At 40.2% G+C, this 26,798-nt stretch overlaps 1 protein-coding gene across 1 annotated transcript in view; it reads right to left on the reverse strand.

Moving 5' to 3' along the window:
• The window catches only part of ANK2 (ankyrin 2), a 166,016-nt gene extending 143,408 nt beyond the window's left edge, over positions 1-22,608 (reverse strand). Inside the window, 2 exon segments of the mRNA XM_040554653.1 lie at positions 9,168-9,269; positions 22,191-22,608. Of these exon segments, the coding sequence (XP_040410587.1) occupies positions 9,168-9,269; positions 22,191-22,574 (486 nt within the window). The 5' untranslated portion in view covers positions 22,575-22,608.
• Positions 22,609-26,798: the final 4,190 nt, after the last annotated feature.

Consider the following 26,798-nt stretch of genomic DNA (forward strand, 5'->3'; position numbering starts at 1 on the left):
TTTAATATACTCAGAAACATTAAATTCCATCAGATTTTGGAAACTATTAAACTGGGGAAATATTTTTATCATTTATAAAGATAGCTCTGTGAAAATTTAGGATATGATAAACAACTGCTAAAACTGAAGAAAGCATTTTCTTGTGTTACCTCTGTTCAGGAAAGCATATTCTTAACATTACTTATTGTTTACTGAATTGGCATCTAGTCTAAAAATAGCATTATACTGAGAAAAAAATGCATATATGAGGCTTCATGTTTTAAAGACTATGCAGATACCTCACTCTTTTAAAATAAATTACATTTCCTATGTTTTGCAGAGTGTGTTAGGTTTTCCCCTTAGACTGCTGGGACACAACCTGGACAGACCCCACTCAAACCCCTTGAAGGAGGAGGAATAACCGAGGCTTCAGCAGCAGCTGCCATGCCTTATTCCCTACCCTCTAGAAGAAAAGTATGCTTCCAGTCCTCATAAAACTTAAAACACACCAGTGATGTTTACTTATTCAATGGAAGGTGGTGGTCTTAATTGAAAGCTAAGTGAACACTTCAGACAGCTTTGTGAGCAATTTCTTGTAATTTCTAGAGCGGGTGTTTGCAAGAAGCTAAAATGGCTGTATGAGCTCAATGGATGGCAAAGGCTAAGAAATCATGCTCTCTAGCCCTGACGATGTAGGAGGCCCATCACAGTTTATTCGTTGTGCTTGGGAAGCCCCGGAGAGTAATCAATGTCCTCAGGGAAACAGATTATCCAGTACACAGAGGAAAGCTTTTCCTAGCTTACCAGGGCTCAGGCATTCCAAATATTAATTTTATTTATAGGTCTGAAGGGATTATTTTAATATTTTCCATTTTGTACTGCTTGTCAAAAGCTCAAAAGACTTCACATAGTGTAGAAAATTCCTGAGTCAACCCAGATGTCAGGTAATATTAATTATTGAATAATATAAGATTTTACTTTTTTTTGCACACCAGTCAAACTTTTTTCTTTTTTTTTTTCTTACCCTGATAAATGCAGGTATAAAACCAGCTTTGATCTTAACCTCAATGCAAAACCACAGATTCTAAAAGTTAGCGGTGGTATCATCATCTGTCATCCAGGAACACTTTATCTTTTTAGATATTAATTCTATCTTATCAGATATTATTCTTTATAAAAAATTATGCAGCATCTATTCTTTTGCATTTACATATTGTGCTTGCATTTATCTGGCTCTGATTTCACCTATAAGGTGTCAATGTATATGAAGCCACTGCTTTGCACAATATTGTTAACATGCCCTTACAAAAGAGGAACTTTGCTAGCCAGTTGCAGAAGGGAGCTACTTTTCAAAGAAGATGAATCTATAGCAACCCTAGTCATGCTCTGCTCTAAGCAAGCAAGAGAAAACAAACACTAGAAAAAACTAAAAAACTTTTGATGTTTCCAAGTGATTATCATGTTAAATATTCTCTGTCCTGAGGGTGAGTCTTTTTGCTGATATTGTTGCTTATTGCTAAGACTTAAAACTTATTGGATGTATTCAAAAATATTTTTGAGAGGTACTTCTGAGAGAAGAGCAAAAGAACTCAGGTCTAGATTTAATCTCTCGTAACTGCATACCTTGAAGTTCACCAGCTTCTGTCCCCTGTAACACAGCAAGTGTTTTCTTGACAGGAGGTCCTTTAATGAAACTTTCTTCTAGATAGCAAGAAAAGATTGTCTCTATGTTTTCAATAAGGAGCACATGTAAAGCCCCAGTTCTTCTGTTCGTCATTAAATTCTTTGACACAGACAGCAAACAGTACCTCTCTCACTTTTCACAGAATCACAGAATCGTCTAGGTTGGAAGAGACCTCCAAGATCATCTAGTCCAACCTCTGTCCTAACACTAACAAGACCTCCACTAAACCATATCACTAAGGACTACATCTAAACGTCTTTTGAGGACCTCCAGGGATGGTGACTCAACCACTTCCCTGGGCAGCCCATTCCAATGCCTAACAACCCTTTCAGTAAAGAAGTTCTTCCTAATATCCAACCTAAACCTCCCCTGGCGCAACTCTAGCCCATTCCCCCTCGTCCTGTCACCAGGCACGTGGGAGAATAGACCAACCCCCACCTCTCTACAGCCTCCTTTAAGGTACCTATAGAGAGCAATGAGGTCTCCCCTGAGCCTCCTCTTCTCCAGGCTGAACAATCCCAGCTCCCTCAGCCGCTACTCATAAGACTTGTTCTCCAGACCCCTCACTAGCTTCGTTGCCCTTCTCTGGACTCTCTCGAGCACCTCCATGTCCTTCTTGTAGCGAGGGGCCCAAAACTGAACACAGTACTCGAGGTGCGGCCTCACCAGAGCCGAGTACAGGGGGACAATCACTTCCCTAGACCTGCTGGCCACACTGTTTCTTATACAAGCCAGGATGCTGTTGGCCTTCTTGGCCACCTGAGCACACTGCTGGCTCATATTCAGCCGACTATCAACCAGTATTCCCAGGTCCTTCTCGGCCAGGCAGCTTTCCAACCACTCATCTCCCAGCCTGTAGCGCTGCTTGGGCTTGTTGCGCCCCAGATGCAGGACCCGGCACTTGGCCTTGTTGAACTTCATACAGTTGGCCTCAGCCCATCGGTCCAGCCTATCCAGATCCTCCTGCAGAGCCTTCCTACCCTCGAGCAGATCAACATGCACCTAACTTGGTGTCATCTGCAAACTTACTGAGGGTGCACTCGATCCCCTCATCCAGGTCATCAATAAAAATATTGAAGAGGACTGGCCCCAGTACTGAGCCCTGGGGGACTCCACTAGTAATTGGCCTCCAACTGGATTTGGCTCCATTCACCACAACTCTTTGGGCCCAGCTATCCAGCCAGTTTTTAACCCAACAAAGCGTACGCCAGTCCAAGCCACGAGCAGCCAGTTTCTCCAGGAGAATGTTGTGGGGAACGGTGTCAAAAGCCTTACTGAAGTCAAGGTAGATCACATCCACAGCCTTCCCCTCATCCACCAAGCACGTCACTTGGTCATAGAAGGAGATCAGGTTCGTCAAGCAGGACCTACCTTTCATAAACCCATGCTGACTGGGCCTGATCGCCTGGTTGCCCTTCAAGTGCCACGTGACGACACTCAAGATAATCTGCTCCATGAGCTTCCCTGGCACTGAGGTCAAACTAACAGGCCTATAGTTCCCTGGGTCTACCCTCCGGCCCTTCTTGTAGATGGGCGTCACATTTGCTAGCCGCCAGTCGACTGGGACCTCCCCTGATAGCCAGGACTGCCAATAAATGATGGAAAGCGGCTTGGCCAGCTCCTCTGCCAGTTTGCTCAGCACCCTCGGGTGGATCCCATCCGGCCCCATCGACTTGCGTACATCCAAGTGCTGTAGCAGGTCGCCAACCATTTCCTCATGGATTATGAGGGCCACATGCTGTTCCCCATCCCCTTCCACCAGCTCAGGGTACTGGGTATCCAGAGAACAACTGGTCTTGCTGCTAAAGACTGAGGCAAAGAAGGCATTGAGTACCTCAGCTTTTTCCTCATCTTTTCTAACTAAGTTTCCCCCCGCATCCAGTAAAGGATGGAGATTCTCCTTAGTCCTCCTTTTTGTGCTGATGTATTTGTAAAAACTTTTTTTGTTATCTTTAACGGCAGTAGCCAGATTGAGCTCCAGATGAGCTTTGGCCTTTCTAATTTTGTCCCTGCACAGCCTCGCAACATCCTTATAGTCCTCTTGAGTAGCCCGCCCTCTTTTCCAAAGATTATAAACCCTCTTTTTTCTCCTAAGCTCGAGCCACAACTCTCTGTTCAGCCAGGCCGGTCTTCTTCCGCGCCGGCTCGTCTTTGGTCACGTGGGGACAGACCGCTCCTGAGCCATTAAGATTTCCTTCTTGAAGAGTGCCCAGCCTTCCTGGACTCCCCTGCCCTTCAGAACCTCCTCCCAAGGGACTCTGCCAACCAGTGTCCTGAACAGCTCAAAGTCAGCCCTCCGGAAGTCCAAGACAGCGGTTTTACTGGTCCCCTTCTTGACTTCGCCAAGAATAGAGAACTGAACCATTTCGTGGTCACTCTGCCCAAGACAGCTCCCGACCACCACATCTCCCACCAGTCCATCACTGTTTGTGAACAGAAGGTCTAGCGGGGCACTTCCCCTGGTAGGCTCTCTAACCAGCTGCGTCAGGAAGCTATCTTCCACGCTCTCCAGAAACCTCCTAGACTGCTTCCTCTGGGCTGTGTTGTGCTTCCAGGATATGTCTGGGAAGTTGAAGTCCCCCACGAGAACAAGCGCTGACGATTTCGCGGCTTCTGCCAGCTGCCTGTAGAACTCCTCATCCGTCTCCTCATCCTGGTTCGGTGGTCTATAACGGACCCCCACCAGGATGCTTGCCTTGTTGGCCTTCCCTCTGATCCTAACCCATAGGGACTCAACCTTATCATTCCCAGCCTCAAGTTCCTCAACATCAAAACACTCTCTAATATAGAGAGCCACACCACCACCCCTTCTGTGCTGCCTGTCCCTTCTGAAGAGCCTATAGCCAGGCATTGCAGCACTCCAGTCATGAGAGTGGTCCCACCACGTTTCCGTGATGGCAACCAAGTCATAGCCTTCCTGCTGCACGATGGCTTCCAGCTCCTCTTGTTTGTTACCCATGCTGCGTGCATTAGTGTAGATGCACTTCAGTTGGGCCATTGCCTTCTTCCCCAGCTTTGCGATTGTTCCCCCTGGTACAGCTCCAACAAGCCTAATTTCAGCCCCATCCCCCTTCTTACCTAGTTTAAAGCCCTCTCAACGAGCCCTGCCTTTTATATCCTAACTTCCATTTGACATATGCCTGCTGTAATAATCTGCAGCTTTTCTTCAGCAAGGAAGATAATGTCTCAAAATATTTTAGATCATTTCATTTCTTATTCTTCCATCTACTCTTTTCCAGAAATGAACAGTGTCCACAATTGTGGGCTTTTTGATTTAGTTTTGACATTTCACCATCATAGCCAGCATTATCTGACATTCTCCAACAGCAATATTTTTTTTTTAAATGCATACTTTTTCTAAGTCTGAATGTCAGCATGTATCAGAAAGGGGCAAGGAATTTTACTGAGGATTTCTTGGTGGTATACATAAAATTTTGGATAGTATAAAGCTCCAGTGCAGGAAAACAGCCTTCTTCAGACTAGCGGCAAGCTGCATTCTTAAATTAAATTAATTAGGATTTAAATGTAGTTTTAAAATAAACGTTTAGGTAATTTACCAAAGAATTAAGGATCTAAAGAATTTGAGAATATGAAAAAACTTTTAAAAGGTATCCCCCTGCCCCAGATTCCTGTCAACACAGTTTACATGCGGTCTGCACAAGGTCTCCCTAGAGCAGGCTGGGCACCCCGCACTAGCCCCGACCTGCCCCTAGGCCTTCTCCTGGGCCCGTGTAGAGCACCAGGTCCCAAAGACATGGCTTGTGCTATTTCTTTTCTGGGTGAAACTTCCTGAAACAACACAAATTTTGTGCCATGGGCTATTAAAGAAGACTTGTATTTCTTGTTTGTTTGTGTCCTTTAGCATGGTGCCATGAGTAAGCTGTGCATAACGTGGTGGACAGCCTGGGACAAGGCCTTTGGGACCGAGGTTTGCTTGGGTAGTACTGGAGAACCACAGGGTGTTCCAATAACTTAGTATTGGGACATCAGATTTCAAATTGGAACATAACATAATGCAGTAGCATGTTCAGTCTTTTCCTTGGCCCCCAAACTTTCCCTGAATAAATGTTTTTTACCAGGTGAATGCTTCCTGTTTACAGCTCTTCACTGTTGCAGTAAAACAGAATAAATTGTGCTGTCAACACGTTCAACCTGATGCCGTAGGCTATGAACATAAACATTCTCTGAAGTTTCTATTCACCTGGGGCACTGAAATTTTAGACCATCTCATGAGGCATGGGTTACAAAGTAGAGCTAATATGAAATTTCGACTGAATGATTTACTCATTTTCATGTTATTTAAAAACAATATTTAGAAGCAATTTTACTTCCCAAATTTCTAGGTGTTGTCCAGTTTGTGGTCATTTTGATCAAATCTGGCTTTTAGTTAGGAGAAATGCGTTCACCATAAAGCTTGAGCTCTCAAATCCCCATTCAAAGAAATGCCATTGACTTCACTCGAATGTCAAGACATTTTGCAGGCCTGCTGCAGACACTTACTTGCATACTTATTTTAAGTCACAGTTACCATGCTACTAAATTTGATAGTACTAGTCACTCATTGCAAACTTAGATCCCTGGGCTATGAAGCAAAAGTAATTGGATTTATAGAATAGAGTTACAAAAGAACCAATCTAAAATGTTCTATCACGTTGCAGTCATATCAATGGTGGAACCTTAATAGTGTGTTTTTACAGTACTAGTAATTTCTCGGAAGTGAGAGGTAGCACTTTAAGCACAAAATTTAAGTACCTTTTCATAGCCATATCTAAAACAATTTATTTTATAGAGAACATTGAGCAGCAATAAAAACATATCTAAATAGTGTTAAAAGCATATTTGAGTTTACAGTTTTCCAAAACTGTTTTTTGAAAAAAAAGAACAAAAATCATGGCTATTCTAACCATCTGAGGGTAATCAGGGTTGCAATGCTAATTATCATTTGACTAGAGATTCTGCAACTGAGCTTCAAGATGTTAATCTGCTTGGACACAAGTTAGCTGGTTAGCTAAAAATACTACCCACTGAATGTTTACTTGTAGGCTGACATCTCACAAAAATAGCACGGGAAGCCTCAGACTTCCGCACCCCAGGTCACTGGGGATCAGGTGCTTCACATGGGACAGCATGATTAAAGGCTAAGGAAAATCAATGGGCTGACCATACTGCTTTCAATGTGATAAACCAGCACACAATATTTCTATAATGCCCAGGCTGCCTTGTGCTGTTTCTACCATGGAAGCGCACATTTGAATTGGATTTTATCTTGCTTTTGGTGAAACAATTACCTCTACAGTTCCAGCAAATGTTCTTAGGGGAGAAGACTGGCACTGAGGAGTACTAAACCTCCTGCTGCTTCTCTTGAACTTGAAAATGAAGATGTGTTTTAGAACCCACTGAAAATATCTGAGTAACTACGCAGTTGCAAAAAAATCCTTCTAAACTTTTATGAAGGCCAGGATAGAATTTCAGCATTAAATGGCCAACAGACAAAGGAAGTCCTCATTAGAGCTGAACAACAATGGAATTACCTTTCTTTTCTTCAGTAAAATACATACTTTCCACCATGTTTCTGTCTTTAGGTTAAGTGATGCTTAGTTGGTACTTTTCACCATAAAATAGAAAAAAAATTGAAAAAAAAATTTAAGGGTTTGTGTACACATAACTAATGAGGTTCTAAATTTGTTTACTAAAATATTAACTGAATGTTCTGAATATAAATACATTAACAAAATTCACAGATATTGTGCAAATTTAATGACTTATTTTGCTAACATCTGCTCTCCTTGGTATGAATTATTCAATTCCTAGCCCATTCCCCAGCATTCATATTCATTTAATGAGCAATCCAAGCAATAACAAGCCCTAACAACTAAGTATAAAACTGAAAACATAGACTTCTTCTATATTTTGGAAAAACATATCAACATATTGCAAATAGTGCTAGAATAATTTATTTCCAAAAAGTCAAAATTCTAAGTTTGTTACAAATTTAAACCTATAATTTCTATGTTAGGTTATTGTCATTATTATCATATCAATGAGAGTGTGTCCTGGAAGACAACTCTTGTTTTAGGTATGACAGGAACCCCAGACTCTAAAAACTCCCCCATGCTTAAACATAATAATACAACGACTGTGAAAATCTTTACCAGAAACTTCTTTAGGTGACTGAAAAACGTTTTTGCAAGTCAATTTAGAAATCTAGTCACACACTAACACATTCATCTTTGCAAACTATTGCCTGAAAAGATACTGTTAGTCTCAATCAGCTCCACTTTTATTATTCCTTCAAGCACACCTCCCTTTAAAACTTTCAAGCAATGTCTTCACACATAAGCATTAGGATACCATTACATGATTTTCAGCTTCTTCCTTGGCTCTGCAAACAATGCCAGTCCACACTGTCCTTCAGACAAATGTTTGCAAAAAATTTCTTTTAAATTATCCCCTACAGCTACGCAGATGCTAGAAAAGAAGTATTCAAAATAGCTTAAAACAAAACAAAACCATAAACCTGACAGCTAGCATGCTGCGGAATTTATTAATCACAGCTATCTGACAGATGAGCAGAGGGTGGTAGCTTACGTGCTGCAATACCTATTGATTACCAACCAATATTAAGGATTCAAATTCTTTGGAGGAAATAATATCTTTCATTAAAATGAGGCAATGCCCGTTACCTGGGGACCCATGTCTCATTACAATTAAAATGGATACACTAAACAAAAAAGCAATATCTAACAGTGCAAAAAAAAAATGTGAATGTCAGCAGAGTCCCAATTCTCCAAACAAACAAAAGAATGAGACTATCAGTATAGGGAAAAAAAAAATTGTACGACGGGTGGACCTCAGCTTTCCAAATCTGCTGTTCAGACAGTGTTGAACACTGTCTTACTCTGTCACAGCAATACAAAACCAAGGGGACCAGGAGCGAGGTGGATTTTGCAAGACACAGATGCCTCAGAACATTTACACTGTACCTATCTATAAAGAAACCAGCCAGAAATACTGACAACCTTCAACTTGATATCCAGCTTTATTTTCATTGTACTTACCTGTATCTGAAGAATACTACATAGCAACTTCCTCAACTAGAACAAAACGTTTTTGCGTAACTTGAGTATTCTGAGGAATATATATAGTGCTCACTGTTGCAGTTAGAAATGGAACTTTCACAACATTAGGTCCATTCGCATCAGACTACCAAAACATACCTTAAATTTTGATTACAGGTACTCCACTAATGTATATATCCAAACCTGCAGGATACTAGTAAGAAAGAGGAACCCAAAAAGGTTTATGCAAAACTTTACAACAGCAACACAATTCTATAGGCACTGACAGCTTTCTATAGGAAAATCCCACTGAAGAACAAGCCTGAAAACGTAGCTTGAGATAAATCAAAACATCTATATGAAATAATCTAGCCTGAAAAACCTAGGTTTGGCACTGGGGGTCCTGCACTTCACTCTTGTGAAATTGTGTCCTTCAAATATCTTACCTGATTACATGTATTAATGTCTATTCCACTTTTCAGGTATTCCACTACTTTGTCCAGATTGCCAGCTCTGGCAGCTCGGAGAAAGCTTGCATTGCTGTCAGACTGTAAAAACACAAGAAGAAAAACATTTCTAGTTAGCTCCTGCTTAAAAGAGACCACAGTTTCATCACAGTGAAAGGTTTCCACATTTTATGTTGCAGGTTAATAAATACTGTGAAGACTTTATATTGCATCTGTATTAACATACAGATACCTAAACAGGGCAATACTGGCACAAAAGAACTGCCAAACTGCCAGAGTGAGCAAAAAAGTGCAATAATTGCTGAAGTTCAAAATTGAGGAAGAAGCAATGACAAGACAGAAATCATAGTAAATCATATTAAACAATAAGAAAAAAAAAAATGTATCAAACTTCCTAGGCATAGTTTTCTGCATATGTGCTCAAAACTCAGGAAAAGAATTAACCTGTTGTTGTTGGTTAAGATACTTAACAAAACATATGTTGGCTTTGGATTTGTACTTGGCATATGAAGTTTTATCACTACAATGCATGTTCACGCAAATGCACTGGCTTAGCACAGTGGCACGTACTGGAGAAAAAATAATATCCAAGAGCAAAAAAATTCCAGTGAATAGACTTTATCAGCTGTGACGCAAACTGGGACATGATAAATAGGTAAAAAAATATATATAGTTTTTTAAAAAAATCACTAAACTGAGCAGGACTGCAACTGTAGCTAACCATGGAACAAAGCGGATGAAGTACTCAAGCCTGAGTATCTAAATCCAGGATAATGTGGGAAACATGCTTGCTCATAAACTGCCTGCACTCGTAAATCCACACTCAAAGTCCCTTTAGCATTTATGGGTTGAGAAAAACAAAACAAACAAACAAAAAAAAAAAAAACAACCACTTTTTCATTTCTGAGCTAGGTTTTGGGATGTACCGTTAAGCAAGGGAGCATGAAATGTTTCAGCCCTCTCACCTTTGTCTACCACAATGCCACGAAATCGCACCGGCTATCTGAACTCAGCACACACGTCAGTGTTCACCCACGTGCAAACCCATATGCAGGTAAATCAGCTATCAATGCAACTGCTGATTCCAGGAGAACAAAAAGTTGTGCAACAGGTGATATTTGAACAGAGTAAGCATTTGGGAATGCACATAGAGACAGTAATGGCTTTCATACTTCAAATAAGTAAACAGTAGGCGTGGGTTTGAGAAGGCGGGCAAGGCTGCTCAGTGGGGACGTGGTTAGAGGTGCCTTGTCTACTTCACCTCCCTGCCAGAAGGAAAATCGCTCTTTTGCATCCTGAGAATACCCTGAAAGCCTCTGAGTATCAGCTTATTAATACTGATCGACAAAGCAAATTATTTCGGTCACCCGATCCATTCCAGTGCATGTATTTTGGTTACCCTGCTTATCGCACTGCATGAACTCACTTCACAGCCACTGATTCCAACCTATTTTAATCTGCAACAGATGGATGTCATCGAAATGATTCTTTTTTACAACTGCGCTACATGCCAAGACAAAAATATTTCCTTTTAAATTCCTTTTAGCAAACTTCAGCACATTTTCCACATCTTTTACCGTTAAGAAAACAGACCAGCCTTCTAAACACGCAGCGGGCTGAAGAGAAAGGTAGCACAGGAATTCACATTGACAGAAACCTCTTGCAGCTTCAGGCTGGAGTCAATCAAGCATTTCGATGAAGCTTGACATAGGAGCGTATTTCAACAGGCTCTTGAAGGAGACCCCATTTAAGGCTGAAGAATAACTATTAGCACTGCCCCATCTCCTATGTTGTGTACACGCACATACACACACAAATACAAAATTGTATTTTGAAATTTAAATGTCTTTGAAAAACCAACTACATTGGTAAAAATGTTAACCACGATCAAATACTAGAGCACACGAGATAAATTCTGACACTCCTGAAATCAATGGGAAACACATCTTTGCCCTAAATAGGACACACGTTTTACCTTTTGTCCCATTTTTAATCATACTTTACTACAATAAATTAACATGCCAAACCTGAAATTGTCTGTTTTTATACTATTAAAGGTTGTTAAGGGAGAATGACACTACAAAAATTTACAACATCTTTTTTATTACAGATAAATACATCAGAGCTTGTTTTTCTTTCCCAGAGTAACATGAAAGGCTAAAAACCTTAAGCTCCCAATTATTGCTAGAAGCTCAGATGGCAGCTAGGACCATATTAATATATTTCATTTGTTCCTGCCTAAGAAGATGCAAACAGCACTTTCAAAGTAGATTCTCATTTCCTTGATGCATACTTTTGTCATCTCAAAATTACTGCAATGCACATCACTTCAGGATTCATTGCGTACACCTGAGTATTGATCAAAATGCAGACTATACACTTCTTGTCTACGTGAAGAATTATTATGAATTAGTTATACAAGATTAACCCCCTGCGCAGGAACTTTTATAAGAAGCATCTCTTGCTGTGTATGTTCTCGTTGTGAAATAACAGTGCTTAACAGTGGAGAGAAGAGCAATAAGATTGCTAAAATCCCAGTGAAACACAAGATCTTGATGCTCCTTGTAGGTGCCTTTGAAAATACCAAACCACATAATCTTTTTTTTCTTTTTAAATGTACTTTCTCAAGGTAACGCGTACTGATATCATATTAGATGAATATAATTGTGACTGTTCTCTTTATAGTCCTGCCTATCCTATTTCAAAAGGTTCTCACAGGCTCTCATGAAAAGTATAAGCAAAGCAACTGGCAACACACCCGACATGACTGATGCCTAAAACATCACCACGTGCTTACGCAGAGCCAAATACTTAACAGTCAGGAGTATGATGGTCAATGAAGACTATATCAAATGACAAAGAGGGTCTCCTATTCTCTTTTTTATTTCTTGAACAAGCAAAGGTATTAGAAATCAATGGAAAATATCAAGTTATGGCACAGAGGAAGCAAGCGAGCTCATCATGCCTGGCATTTTTACAGCCTGTCTTGCATGACACTTCCACCACAGTGTCTCAGATGACTAGCCATCATCATCTAGGGTGTCATATTATTCCATACAAAAATGATGTTCTTATTTAAATCAAACTTGAACACACAACTAAATGACATGAAGCAGCAGTTCAGCTGCTTCGCATACAAATTCATGCACAAATATCAGTGAGTGCTGACAGCTGAAGGAGCATCCAAAGGTTCAACACTGTGTTTTAAAGCTTGAAAATCCTACAAGTTAGGAGTAACTCATCTCTCTATTTTCTTTCCTGGTCTGATTGTCAACTCTGATTTTTCAGTAGGTCATTGGCAGTTTCTCCTTTTCCCTGTGCTATCAAGGTCTTCAAAAAGCATTTTTGTCAGGACTGCGCTCTCAGCAATTTACTCACTTTGGCACATCACAAATTCAAATCCATTTTGAGAAAATTGTCTCAGTAGTCAGCAGCAGCAGTTTTCTATAGTTTTACCATGCTAGGAACCCATGATCTGTGGACTTTTCCAATTAATTCAGTAATCTCATGAAATATTTTGTTTCCATAAATGCAGATTTTTGCTTGAATTCATGATGCATTTCTGTGGCACAGAAGCTGGAATACTGGTCTTCATTAGCTTGTTGGCTGGTGAAGACAAACTGCCAACAAACTGTCTTTCAAAAATACTTCCTTTACAAGAAAGGAAATTAAAACATGGTGCCAGAATCCATTGCATCCTATGATATTTAACACATCATCTCTCCCTGTGTACACACCTCTGAGATTTTTAGGAGTTATACACCTATATGCAAGTCATACGCAGAAGCAAGCACTCTACTAATAAGGAAAAGATTACAGAACAAAAGTATGTGGTAAGCAGCTACCAGCAAGCCCATGAACATGCGAAGCTGGCGATCTGGGAAATTCAGATATTAACACACTGATTTGCAAAGTCTCAGCTGGCATCTTGGCACATCCCTTGGGGTTCAGATCATTCGAGTTAGGGACCACTTTGTTTACATGGGGCCACTAAGACTTCAATTTAATCACTATGTTATTAACATGCTATTAAAACAAGGTACAGAGGGCTGAATAATACTTACCTGGTATTTTATACTATGGAACAAAGCCACAACCTGGCTGAAGTAGCAAGCTTTTTTAATGTACTTTTTTGAGACACCTAAGCTGTATGGTAAAAATGCGCTATTAACAGTAGCTAACGTTAACTTCTGAAGGGCACATAGAGAAATTTATTTTCACAGCAACCAAGATTGAATCTGGGCTATTTATTTGCAGCTCTACAGATACCAAATATTGCTCACAGACTAGGTCAATAGATATTGTTAAAAAGAAATAACAAAACCGGCCAAACAACAAAAAGCAATGTTCCAATACATCTGCAGTGAGAGAGTACTACAAGTCTTTAATGACTATCTTTTAAGTTAACCTTAGAATCACAGACTTATTAGGGTTGGAAAAGACCTTCAAGATCATCTGGTCCAACCATCACCCTACTACCAATGTCACCCACTAAACCATGTCCCTAAGCACCACGTCCAACCTTTACTTCTTTGTTAACTTTTGACTGAGGAGAAATTAACTTCAGCCAGAAATTAGAATTTTCCAGAACACTACAAACAAATAAGCTATAATGCAGAAAGTCATTGTAACCTTAGGTATTCTCAAAGGAGAAAGCAAAAGTGTTGTCTATAAGTAGCTAGTTGTCAGACATTACATATAAAAATGTAAGAGAGAAAGGACAGAATGCACATTATCTGATTTAAAAAAGGCTGTGGATCCAACTTCTTTCATGCTAATTGCAATGCCAGAATATTGCCTGAATTTGAAACATGTCTCAGAGAGTCTGAGTAATTAAAACTCATATGGAAATCAGTGTTTTATATTCAAATTGCCAGAAACCTTCCCTTCTGGGTCCTCTGTCCTCACTCTGGTTGCCATTCCTGGCTCAGCATACCACATCACTTACAGCACATACCATGCGCCTGCTTCTCAAATGCATTTTATAGATATGTGTAAAAATAAATCATGGTGCATAGTGTTGAAGTCATATGTTGTATCAAACTCCTAGGTATTTCTCAACATATTCAGATTTCCTGGTAAAAAACAGTTTCGTGCTTAACAAGAAAAGATTGGGGCATAGGAGCCTTCAGTTTTCTGTAACTGAAAACTGCTTTCATGATAGCATTATTCAAACCATCCAAATAGTCCTTGGAAATCATTTCTACAGCAAAATTATTCCAGAAGGTTGGCTTTTATATTTTTTTCTCCAGATAAGGAGAATGAACCAATGCCTATCCATAATCACAAACATCTCCATGCTAGAACAGTCAAGCAACAAAACCTATTGAACATTTATTAATTGAATGACATGAAAAACAGAAGTCAAAACTGGTGCAAAGTAAACAAATAATAGCTTTACACCTTAATTTAGCATTTTTGATTTGTGTAAGTTTTGTATGTCGAAGTGTGTATCTGAAAATGAATAACCCTTTTAAACTTACCTTTCAAGCATGCACTCTGTGACATTCTACTTTGATTTTATGGAGAAAATTTAACCAGCCATAATTTTTGTAGAGTCTGGCAAAAACTGGTTTTAACTTGCATGCATTATATAAATCAAGACATTCAAACCACTAGTAGTTATAAAAACGTCCACGTTAAATTGAACCCTCTATTATTGTTGTACATAAAATCAGCATTAAGACAGAATTAGTCAATGCATCAACCTTCAGGTTTATCTGACTGTTGATGCCATTTACAAACTCCAGAACAGTGAGGAGGTGTTTGTTCAACAGCTGCTTCTATAATTAGTAAAATGCTGAAGGCTTGTTAACTCTTTTTTCTTCATTAAAAAGCTCTTAATTGGCTGGTGACTCATCATGTTAATATATTCAGGTAACGCCTGGGGTTGAGAATTCAGCCCACCACAGACAGAAAGTTGCGTCACCTGAACTCAGATTTTTGTGGCTTCTTGATGTTATTCAGTACTTAAAAGATACAAGGAAATAAAAATGACAGCAATGTAAACACATTCCATTATTTTTTTTATTATGAGCTTCAATTTCTGCTTGTACCCTTGAGGCAACCACTAAATTTTTTCCCAATTGGCTTGGTTATTCTCGGATTTCAGCAACCATCTGCTCAAACCAGCCATGGTTTAATTGGGTGCAACTCCACAGAGCAACAGAGATGAGGTGTTACCATGACCCAACTCATTTGTCACATACGTATCTTTTGCCAGTACGGTCGCTTTTTCCATACTAGCATCCAAATGTAAAAAGATAGGACTTGAGAAGGAATGTTTTTTCTCAGGAAATGCTTTCTGTAAACCTCGCCAGCTACTCATATTTCATCTTTTGCACCCTGATTTATTTTTTTTTATATTGGGCTGAAAGTGCTGCTGACATCCGAAGGACATCGCAGTAGAACAGCGGTGATTTTGTGAATTACAAGCCTAAGATGCAGCTATGACTGCAAGGCTACAAAGGCTTTTTCCTTTTTCTTTTCTTCTCTTTTCTTTTACTAAACCATCGCAACAGAGTTTCAGACTGCAGTTCTGATACTCATGCTAAAACATGAGCTAAGTCTTGCACTTGCAATGGCATTTGTAAATCTTTTTGGTAATTGGTAAACGTTTTTAATGAGATAATAACAGTAGTGGAAACATACTTTCCCCAGCTTTTAACAAAGTAATGTTCATCATCTGAAATAAAAGAAATACAATAGTGCTTTACTTTCAAGGCCACTTCCTTTGCTAAGTATGTTTTCCTTTTGTTATTTTGCGGAAGGACATGAAGGAAGATAGATTAAATGTCAGGTCTTAAAGCTATTACAGTATCTGAATTTCTGGATGAACAACGTGCCCTATTTCCTTATAACAATTTCCAAAAAAAAAAAAAAAAAAAAAAAAACAACATAGCTTTTCCCATTCAAGCGTGTAAAAGTACTTTAGATCTAATTCATCTTGCTATGTACCTTTGCTTGCGTAGAGTTTGTTAATAAACCACTGAACTAAAAAGCCCACAGATCTAAAATGACAGTCTTAACTAAACAAATGTCTCTCTCATAAGCTAAAGCATCCTCTTGCCCAGAAAAAAGATACAATTGACCTTACAATAAAGTAACCCGATAATTTTCTTTTTCAGAAAGAGAAAATGAATCATAGGAACAATGAAGTACAAACAGGAAGACAAGTCTTCAGAGACAAAAGATCACTAGCAAGCCAAATATCCTCTATCAAGATATTGCTAACAACATCAAAAAAATGATTATTTTAATCCCAGGGGTCTAAGTACATGTAATAAATACCACATTTACTTATCTGTCTAGGTTGGTGGTGATGGTTATAAATTGGGAAAATATAAATATTCTTTTAAGTACATATGCACATGAATAATTTCAGGCAGTTCGAATATTTAGACCAATTAGTCCTGGAAAGTTATGAAGGAGATGGAGAAGATGGCATGACTCTCGCTGGCACTGAGCTGGACCCGTGGCTAGAGCTGCCCTCCCCGTAGCATTGCACACAGCACGTACACGGGCCCAAACTTTGCAAAAAAGACTATTGCTACTTATAGCAAAAGGTGCTGCGTAATAACAAGACAGTGAAATAGCTGTAAGTAAAGAAAAAGCTTTTGTGCTATACACTATATACAACCTCAGATTAAAACATTCAGTGATTTCAAATCAAAAACAAGTTTGCACATATTTAAACTAAGAAACCAATTGCCCAGTACAGGTGGCTGTGCTAGAGGTGATGGGATTCAGAGGTGGCCCTTTCACTCCTGTGCTCCTCAAGGTGAATACTGTCTCATTAGACCTGCTACAGGACACGTAGGAGCCAAGACTATACAGTGCCAAAGTAGGTGGGAAGATTAATGTTGTTGCATCTATTATACATAATGGTAAAAGCTTTCTTATGGCTGCAGCCAGACAAGAGACAAAGAGGCTGCAGCCAAAAGAAGATATAATGTGTAACGATATTGAAGACTTAGAGTGTCCTTGAGAAATGAGTTTCACTGGTATCACCGGATGTGGAAAGAGCTGCTGCAAAGAAGAAGCTAAGAAAATAAAACTCAGTCAAGGAATGCATTACGATGCACATCCATTATAAAATTACAATTGTGTTATAATGCCACTATTCCCATATTGATGGGAGAATTCCCAATTATTTTAAGGGATGACTTTCATTTTACGTTCGTCGTTACACAGAAACACCTTCAGTTCCTTTGCAAACTCCTTTTTGAAATTCCAGCATTTGCAGAATACCTTTTTTCCAGCCATTCTTTTCTTTCCACTGGAATGTACAAATGTTTAATCAGTTTGGGCTTGTTTAACCAGGGGAAGAATAAAGGACTACATTCAGCAAATCATGCTTCAGACTTAGCTTATTTTTTAACACATCTTTATGTCCAATAGATCTCAAATTAAACACGTTCTTTGCTAAAGGATGGATACATGCTTAACTGTTTTCTTGAGTTTGGGCCAATATTAGAAACAGCAGCAGCAAAAGAGGAAGAGAAAACTAATGCAAAATCAACCCTTCCTTGAGCCAAGAAGCAAATGTCTTCTATAAACCCTTTATGACACTTAACTGCCACAGACATCTGTAGGAGTCCTCCCACAACGTTCATTAATTTGACATACTGGACCCACTGCCAGCTGACTTTTACTATTTCAATGAAGGATTTGTGAGAACCGAGGCAAAACTGCACAGTTTTCTATGAAAAAGAATAGAAGTCTTTTTTACCCAGCTGGAGTTTCCTTCAAATTACTGTATTTGAAATGATATGTTATTTTAATCCATACTCATTTTAAAGTATAAAGCAACATCAATAATAGGGTCCTAATCTAGAACAGCACTTCAGTACTAGCTGAACTTCAGGCACGTGTTATCCCTGATGTCCCACTGGGCTTAGTCATGTCCTTAAAAACAAACATTTTGGTATAAATCCCAGCTTGGAAACAATGTGTGCAAGTCTAAGTTACACTGATCAGGAGGAATATAAAAATAGAATCTCAAAAGCATCTGGAAAACACAGTCTGGGTTAAAAAAGAAAAAAGAGAAAGAACAAAGAAAAAAAGTAAAAAAAAAAAAAAAAGACTTGGGTTTAATAAACGTGAATGAAAGTATCATTTTGTCATTTCCAGAAACAACAAGGATTATGGTATGCTCACAAATGAACCACAGGATCATTCTAATGTCTCCTGTATGACACTCGCACTTACTGAAGTCTCTTAAATACTGATATGGAACCAAGATTTCCGCTAAATGAATGGAATAGTATTAAAGCAAGCAATAATATTTAGGATCACCTGGACACCGTGTATTGAGATTTTGAGGTGTTTGGAACAACTTCAGAACTTGGCAGACATTTACATGGTTTCTGTGGCAAGTTTCCATTACTAATGATGTCCCTAAATAGAGAAGTAATGATGTGAGAACACCTCTAGAAAGAATCAGGATGCCATTCCAAACATACCTAACAGAAATTTGTTTTTAACTTGGTTTAACAAAAATCTAGCCTGCAAACGAAGTTTATGACAGACTGCTGACAAAGAATTCTGTCACTATCATTAATTTTTCATCCTTTTCTATCCCTTGTCTTATCTCCGAAGGGACATTTTCTAAAAAAAGAAATGTACTAACACCATCAGTGCTAATGAATCAGATAGCTTTACTTACCTAAACACCATTAACCGATTGGCCATTGATTCAAATTTACTGGTACCACATACAGAAAAAATGATTTCATGTTCCTCTGAGATGGACTAAAATAGATGCAAACAAAATGGGTGTTACTGAAAGGCAGCAGTTTCTAACTCCATGCCAGTTCTGCCAGCAAGACTCATATTAAACACCTTACTGTACAGAAAGGTAAAACTGACACTGAAGTAGTAAATGAAGAATTGTTAGCTCTATCCCTCTATCCACTGGGGGGAAGGAGGTGGGGGAGGCAAGGTTTCCTTTAGTAGATTTTTTAAATAGCCCAGTACCCAGCATGGATAGTTTCCTTTTGTCTCTCCACATTATTAGCTAATTCCCAATCAACTGGGAATTACACCAGAAGCTTATGTAAAGCAGACAAAACCTTTCTCTTCCTTAACTGGGACATTTGCTGGGTGTACATTGGCTATGATATTAATCAGTCATTGTTTCCCCTTAATTCCTACCGTAGCAGTACCTGTGAAACAAAACTCCTGTAATCCTGGGGCCAAATTTCAAATAATCCAGCTCAGGGCAGCAGAGAAAAGAACCAGTTTCACCTGACTTCACCTGCATGAAAGTTACATCGCTCATTCAAGCAGGTCATACAGGCTACCTATAATATCAAATTATATTTAATAATAATAATAACATGGTACTTCCTAAAAACAGTTCATTCCACATCAATGTTAAGAGTCTAAAAAATGTAGAAGGAATAGCTCTGTGGCTGCATTTCCCACTGCCTGGAAAGCCCCCAGTTTGGAAATCTGTAACTCCCACTTCTGACCTGCTTAACAGCTTAAAACTTTCTGGCTTCAGTTCCACACACTGTAGTTACGGCGTGAGAGTCTGGACCATGAGTCCTACTCCACCACCTCCCTGGGCAACCCATTCGATGCCTGACTGCTCTTTCTGAGAAAAAATGTCTCTTAACTTCCAGCCTGAACTTCCCCTGGCGCAACTTGAGGCCATTCCCTCTAGCCCTATCACTAGCTACCTGTGAGAAGAGGCCGACCCCCAGCTCCCCACACCTTCCTTTCAGGCAGCTGCAGAGAGCAATAAGGTCTGCTCTGAGCCTCCTCTTCTCCAGACTAAACAACCCCAGTCCCCTCAGCTGCTCCTCATAGGACTTCTGTTCCAGGCCCTTCACCAGCTTCGGCGCCCTGCTGTGGACACACTACAGGGCCTTGATGTCCTTCTTGTAGTGAGGGGCCCAAAACTGAACACAGCACCCAAGGTGCAGCCTTGTTGGTTGTGGTGGTTTTTACATGTTGCTGTTACTTCAAAGTTGAACGCAGTATCAGCATTTGACACCCCACTTGAGAGTTATTTAGCACCATATAGTCAATTCAGGATAGTCAAGCAAACGTGTTCCTGACTTCCCCAGCAAGATGGGTCTGAAGCAGCAGACTGTATTTTGATCTTAGTTTAGAAAAGATTAGATTATGCACTGTAACTCTGCCATGTGAACTGGCTGAGTACCAGCTGAATTATTCTGAACCTCGTATTTGATACTAGAGTCTTCCTACTCAGCTTGAGGTGGCACTGCCCTTCAGAGGAGACCAGGACAGTGTGCATGGCCACAGCCCCACAAAAGCAGAGGAAGCCCTGAGCTAACAAAGCACTGTGCTGGATATGACATTCCTGCTTGGGAAAAGGTGATTTCTCCCTTCAGAAGACAGCTTGATTGGTATCTCTAATCTACAGACCTTTTTTTAACCATTTTTATAAAGAATCATAAAAATAAATATACTGAGGTACTGTACACCTTCTTAGGGAAATAAGGCAATTCTCCTTTGCAGTCCCCCAAAGGAGTGTAACTGAATCCAGAGCAACTCAGTCAGTCCTCTCCAGAGGCAAACAAAGCCAGGCCCTTATGATGAAATGTACTGAAGCCATTATCAAAGTGCCTGATCTCTGCCTGCTATGAAAAGCTCTGAAGGCTGAACTGAGAAGTATCCAAAAAAAAAAAATAAAAAAAAATCACATGCTGCTGGATTTGGCTCGCTCCTGCCTCCTCAAAGAGCTGACCTTATCCCGAAGGACAGCCTGGTGACTGTAAATTCAAAGAGGGAGGGAGAACTGTTTCAGAGTTTGCTTATTTGTGCATTTCTTATCACAGGGAACCTCCATACACTGCCTAACAGCTTCAGGCCACTCACCTTAAGGGAAACACTACAATGCCCATCCAAACCAAAATAACATAAAATCTACATATTCAGCAATGCCTCCCATCACACAGGGAAGTTCTGAGCTCTCATTGCCCCTCCTCCTGACTGCATGCTTCCCACCACGACTGCTGGAGCTTAGTTTTTAATTCAACACAAAACTGCTCAGACCACAAACGTGTATTCTGGGACAGAGCAGCACTTCTTGCGAGAGGTTTCCCCTTATCTCCTGATCTGTACACCTAACCTGAACTACAGTTCCTATAACGCACTACAGCAGTTCCAACGAGTCCTCCATATTGAATACCTGAGGACAATTTTATTTTAGATCAATATGGGAGAAGATAAAATTTGGCTGCACCAATATTAAAGGTTTTCTAATATTCTTGTTCTGCCAGAATTTTCGACGCTACCCCCTTTTATTGCCAATTTTGATCAAAATAACCACTTTATAAATGAATTTCCCAAGCAAAGGGGGAAAAAAAAGATAAAAAAGGAGCACTTATTTTGCTACAGACATTATACAAATATTCATCTAAGTTATTTTCTTCTGGTTTGCAGAGCAAATGCTGACATTACTGCTGTTATCACTTATGGCATGCCTAACCCCAGTCTTGCAAACTGTTGTCAATGTATCCCCTTCATGTGCCTGGTCCTGCTCACTGCAGCCCTCCTCTGTGTAAATACCTGTGGGGCTCCATCTCTGCTGCAACCACAGCAAATAATATAACGTACTGGAGAGACAACAGATTTAAAAAAAAAAAAAAGAAAGAGAGAGTTACTGAGTCCTGTTCTGAGAACAATCGATGTAGGATCATTTAGAGCAGCAGTGTTACACTAGGATAGCTGATTACACCCATTCATTTGAAGGACCTGGTTCCCTAACGGCAGTCTCTCCATGTACCTAAGCCTTTTGGTGGCTGACAATGCTTTCAAGCTACTGCACAGCTTAGTGACAGCTGCTTGTTAATTACAGTCACAGTAACAAAATGAAGCTTAAACACAGACCCCTCTAGCAGATTACTGAATATTGCGAGCTATCAAGCAAGGCCCAGGCTGAGCAAAGAAACCCTTTTCAAATCTAACATCCTCAACCGTGATCTTAATTTTCCCCTTTGATTCCTGCTGTCCTCAGCCAAGACTTACCAGGGCTTGGGGGTCTTTACTTTCTTCGCTGTTGCATCCATAATAATCCGGGGTTTTATCCAAGTCCTGTAAGTTCCCCGGCGCTCTCACGCCCTTATCCGAGTGACACGACTGGCAGAGGGGTGCATTGCCCATAGCAGTTCCCCGTCCCCTCCTACAAGCGGGGCTGCCCTCACGCCGCAGAGGGTGCCCAGCGCTCCCGCGGGACAGCCGAGGGCGCGGGAGTACTGTCGGCACGGAGAACCCAAAACCCCAGCAGCAACTGCAGGCAGCAGTCAGTGACCATTTCCAATTCAGGCGCTGCTGGCTATTTTTACACCTACCAGGCCAGCTATGCATGTAAATGGAGTTGGGCTGGGGTGGGGGGGGACTGCCTTCCAGCATACAGCCTGCATGTAAAGTTAAAGTCCCACTGTGCGAAATGCCTCTACATGTGAGGGTTATTGAATTACCCAGTTGCATGCCTTTGAATGTTTTGATTTTTTCCTACCGCTCTCGGCCTCGCTGTGTTTACATAAAGCACTAAATTTCGGAATGTTGCTAATGCCTTCTGAGTTTCTAACTCAAAAAGATGATTAATTCAAGTTGCATCTATTTGATACTCACAAAACAAGACAAAATGTCTGAGTACAGAGACTTCATGACCATTTTTTCCAGTGATTCATTTGGTATTTCATGTTCACGTGGATACTAACCACGCTGAGCTTGCTTTGAATTGATACAACCCCTGGGTTTGATTTCAGACGAGCTCAAATGTTTCCAAAAAGGACAATGCTTGTTCACTCTAGCTCTTGCCTGGATCATGTCTGATCTTGTTCTGATCATTTGTTGTTTTGTTTTAAGCCTTTTTTAAGCTAGAATACCAATTAGAAGGGGAAAAGAGAGAGAGAGAGAGAGAGAGAGAGAGAGAGAGAGAGAGAGAGAGAGAGAGAGAGAGAGAGAGAGAGAGAGAGAGAGAATAAGGACATTCCCTCATTCCCTCTAGGTTTGAGTTAGTTATCATGACTGTACCCAGGAGGACAAAAATCATTTTGAGGATTGTGTTTGGAATCCACCCATTATCCCAGACGAGGCCCACTGCAGAATTAAAATAAAAAAAATCTGAGAAATAATTAGCATTTTTAAGATGCTTCCTGAACAGCTGGAGGCAACAGAGGTAACAGAGACAGACTGCCTGTCTGTAGGTAATGAAGACCCATCAAGTAAGAGTATATTGCAATTACACATCCAACCCATGAGTGGAGCTGGGCATGGATTGGAAAAATTAAGCCCCACATTCCTTAGAAACAGCGCTATCCTCAAAGGACTGTAACACCTAGCCAAAATTTTTCTCTACGGAGTTTCAAACTATTGCAAATATTGCAACGCACAGCAATCAGGTGTCCCTGCCACCCCATTGATTTCCACCAGTTACCCTTCACAGCAGTGCCAGTTACAGAGAGAGCTCTCCCCGACCCCCTTTCAAGTCTTGTTGATCTGTATAGCGTTCTCTTCTGTGTTAATTACCATGAGGTAGATTTGAAATGGCTCTGTAATTTCTCCTTGACTGGTGAATGCTCCAGGATGGGAACATTAGCTCCTCTGAAAAGCCCTGGGCACTACAGCGTGTTACGAGTTTGAGCACACACTGGAGAGATGCATGCACAAAGTAGCTGAAACCATTGTCACTTTCAGTTATGTGATTACATATTTATGTAGAACTGAATAAAACCTGAACTACAAAGAGTCCCCAGTAACGTCATTTTTGTCAGCAACTGGCAAATACAAGCAAGAGAATGTTAAATCTTACATTCAAACAGACCAAACTTCAAATATAAAATGACTAAAGGACAAATAAAGGCCTCAGCTCATGTTAAAATTATAATAATCAAATATAATATGTGCACACATTACTTCTTAGCTATGTGCAGTCCAGATACGAATTTGCTGCACTGGGAATGCCAGCGGCCCCAACCATCACAACCGCATTGCAGTTCCCACGATGCTGAAACCACTGACTGCTTCTAATCTCGACACCAAAGATGTTCAGAAAATTTTCACGTGAGGCTAGCTGACCCACAATTACCATACACATGTTCTTCCTTGTTTTCTTCAATTCTTCCACATGCTTACCTTGTGACAGTAAGGTATAAATACTGTCCTAACCTCTTCATGTGACTATAAAAATAAAAGGATGCTCCAAAAGCTTGACTCGACCAAAGTTCACAAAACTACGGTTCCAACATAAACCAGAACTAAAAATCCTTGGATAGAGCAGTCAATTTGATGTGAAATGAACTTACTAGAAAACAGAGAACAGGGTGAAACAAAGCATCAGCTGAAGGGAAAAGGGTGGCAAAAACAGAGTAGCTTGCATTCCTTTGAAATAATGCATGAAGAAAGCCCCAATCTGCATGGACATCTGATGGAGAGCAGTGGATAAGCTTTCTGCCAGAGACTTCTAACAATATTACTGTTGTTTGTCGAAACAGTGCAAAGTCATTAGGGCAAATTACTCAGAAAGCAAACATTTTCATGTTTTGCCAAACTTAGTTAGGGCATAATATTCAAAGTATATGTCTTATGATGTAGGACTCCTAGACTTTGTGGAGGAACATGCTGCAAGATCTTTGCAAGCTCTTGTGCTCTTTTTTTGCTGTTGTTTGGGCTGCAAGTCTATCATATCAGGCAGCAGCAGCAAAGCAACCAAAACACAAAGGCACGCTTTTCAAGCATGAAACTCACACACAAGCTTCTTAGTCCTCCACTCTGTACAGAAACGCCTGAGCCTGCACTGTGTTACGCTGCCAGAACTGCTCTGAAGCCAACGGCACTGCATGTCTTCACAGGGGAACTGAACTTTTTTAAGAACCTCTTGTAGGTTACTCATTGAATCCACTTACTTTGTCATGCTATAATACACCCTCTGCTCCTCTGCAGCGCGTCAAACCTCTTTGCAACAAGAGCTCCAGAAGCTAAATGCCAACCCTTAACTAAAAAACCTTCAGAAACGCTTTAAAGTGTCTGGTAAGAAACAGGGCACAGCATCTTGTATACCACACTTAAGTGTTCATGCTAGGATAGCAAGCAGCTGACTGGGATGCAATCCCTCTTGTCCCCCAGCACACTGATGCTATACGAGAAATGTGATAACAAGTCAATAGTCCAGGAAACAGCCTTTTTGCTTCAGTTTATGCCTTGTAATTGTAAAACTTGTAAAAAATTTTGTGGAAAAAAAATCATGCTGTGCTTCACTTCCAGTTTGTGCGTTTGCCACAGTACTTGTGGGGCGTGTGAGCTGGTTCATTCATTTCGGCACATTCTCCCCAAAGTTAGCCTTGCAGAGTGGCAGAGTTAATGTGTCAATATTCACATTTTTCATTTTAAGAGAAATATTCTGGAAATTCTCCTGTCAGAAACCCCATTCTTCCCACTCCCTGGCCTCCTTAATTCAGATCCTAGTTATCCACACATCCAACTTGCTTTGTTCTTGTTCAATAAACTACATCATTGTCAGCTGATAAAGTACTACCTCAAAGACCAGAAAACATTGGGACAATGCAAAAAATACAGAATTTAACACGACTGGGCAAATAGGTATGACATGAACTTAATTACACATTGGCATATTCAAGCTAGGAAAGAGCAGCTCTCAGTTTGCCTGGAGCTACCAGACAGCCATAAGGCTAATTCTTCTCTTCGCATCATCCTTACGTGGCATGGCAACACTTTCATTAGCTATTGTTCAGCAGAGAATCCAACCTCCTTTGGGAATTTTCTCCCTGCAACATTTGCATTTGTGTACCACTCAAATAATACAAAAAAAGTGACCGGACTTCACCAAGACAATGCAGCTCAGCGAGTTCAAAATCCTCGGTAAAGACCATTACTAGTGTAACGGCCAGCTGCTAAAAATATAGAAACATATAGAGAGTCCTATGAGCTGCCTGCTCTATTTCAAATAATGCTATAGGCTTTGGGAAACGTTCTGGTTTCAGCACTTGAACTCCCTCTAAGCCTGCAGCAGTTACATTTATCATCTTTTCAGCTACACAAAGCCAGTGCACAAAACCACACACAAAGCCCACAGCAGACTTCTCGAAGTTTCATCCTGTGAGATCTTTTGCATCAAGTGCAGCAAAATGTACCTTCCAGTCTCACATAAACAGCCATTAAGTAAATTTTCAAGAGTTGTAATTTGCCGTATTTTGTACTACTTACACAGCTTTCCTATCCAAGACACCTGAAAGAGACGCAGGTGAAGATAAAATTAGAGAGTTCAGTAAAGATGTTCATTGCTAAACCTGACCAGAACAGCCTCACTTTTATTTTTCTTTACAGAAGGGCAGTCTAACACATCATATAATGCCCGTTCTGAACAGCATCGGCTATTTCATAGGTATTTTTCTCAGATCTGTAGCTTAGTTTAAATGTTAGCATCAGACAACTTCTGACAAAACAATCGCTACCTCAAATGCCAGCAAACACCATCATGCATCTGTGACTGCTCACATAGTCAGGTTTATTTGAAGTTTATCATATCTAAAAATACTGAACCTACTCAAAGCATGTAGTATACAAGTAAAACACTTGCAAAGCCCTGTAAATTAAAAATGGAAACCAAAATCC

Source organism: Cygnus olor, chromosome 4 (genome assembly GCF_009769625.2).
Source record: "Cygnus olor isolate bCygOlo1 chromosome 4, bCygOlo1.pri.v2, whole genome shotgun sequence".
In the NCBI taxonomy this organism is placed as follows: domain Eukaryota; kingdom Metazoa; phylum Chordata; class Aves; order Anseriformes; family Anatidae; genus Cygnus; species Cygnus olor.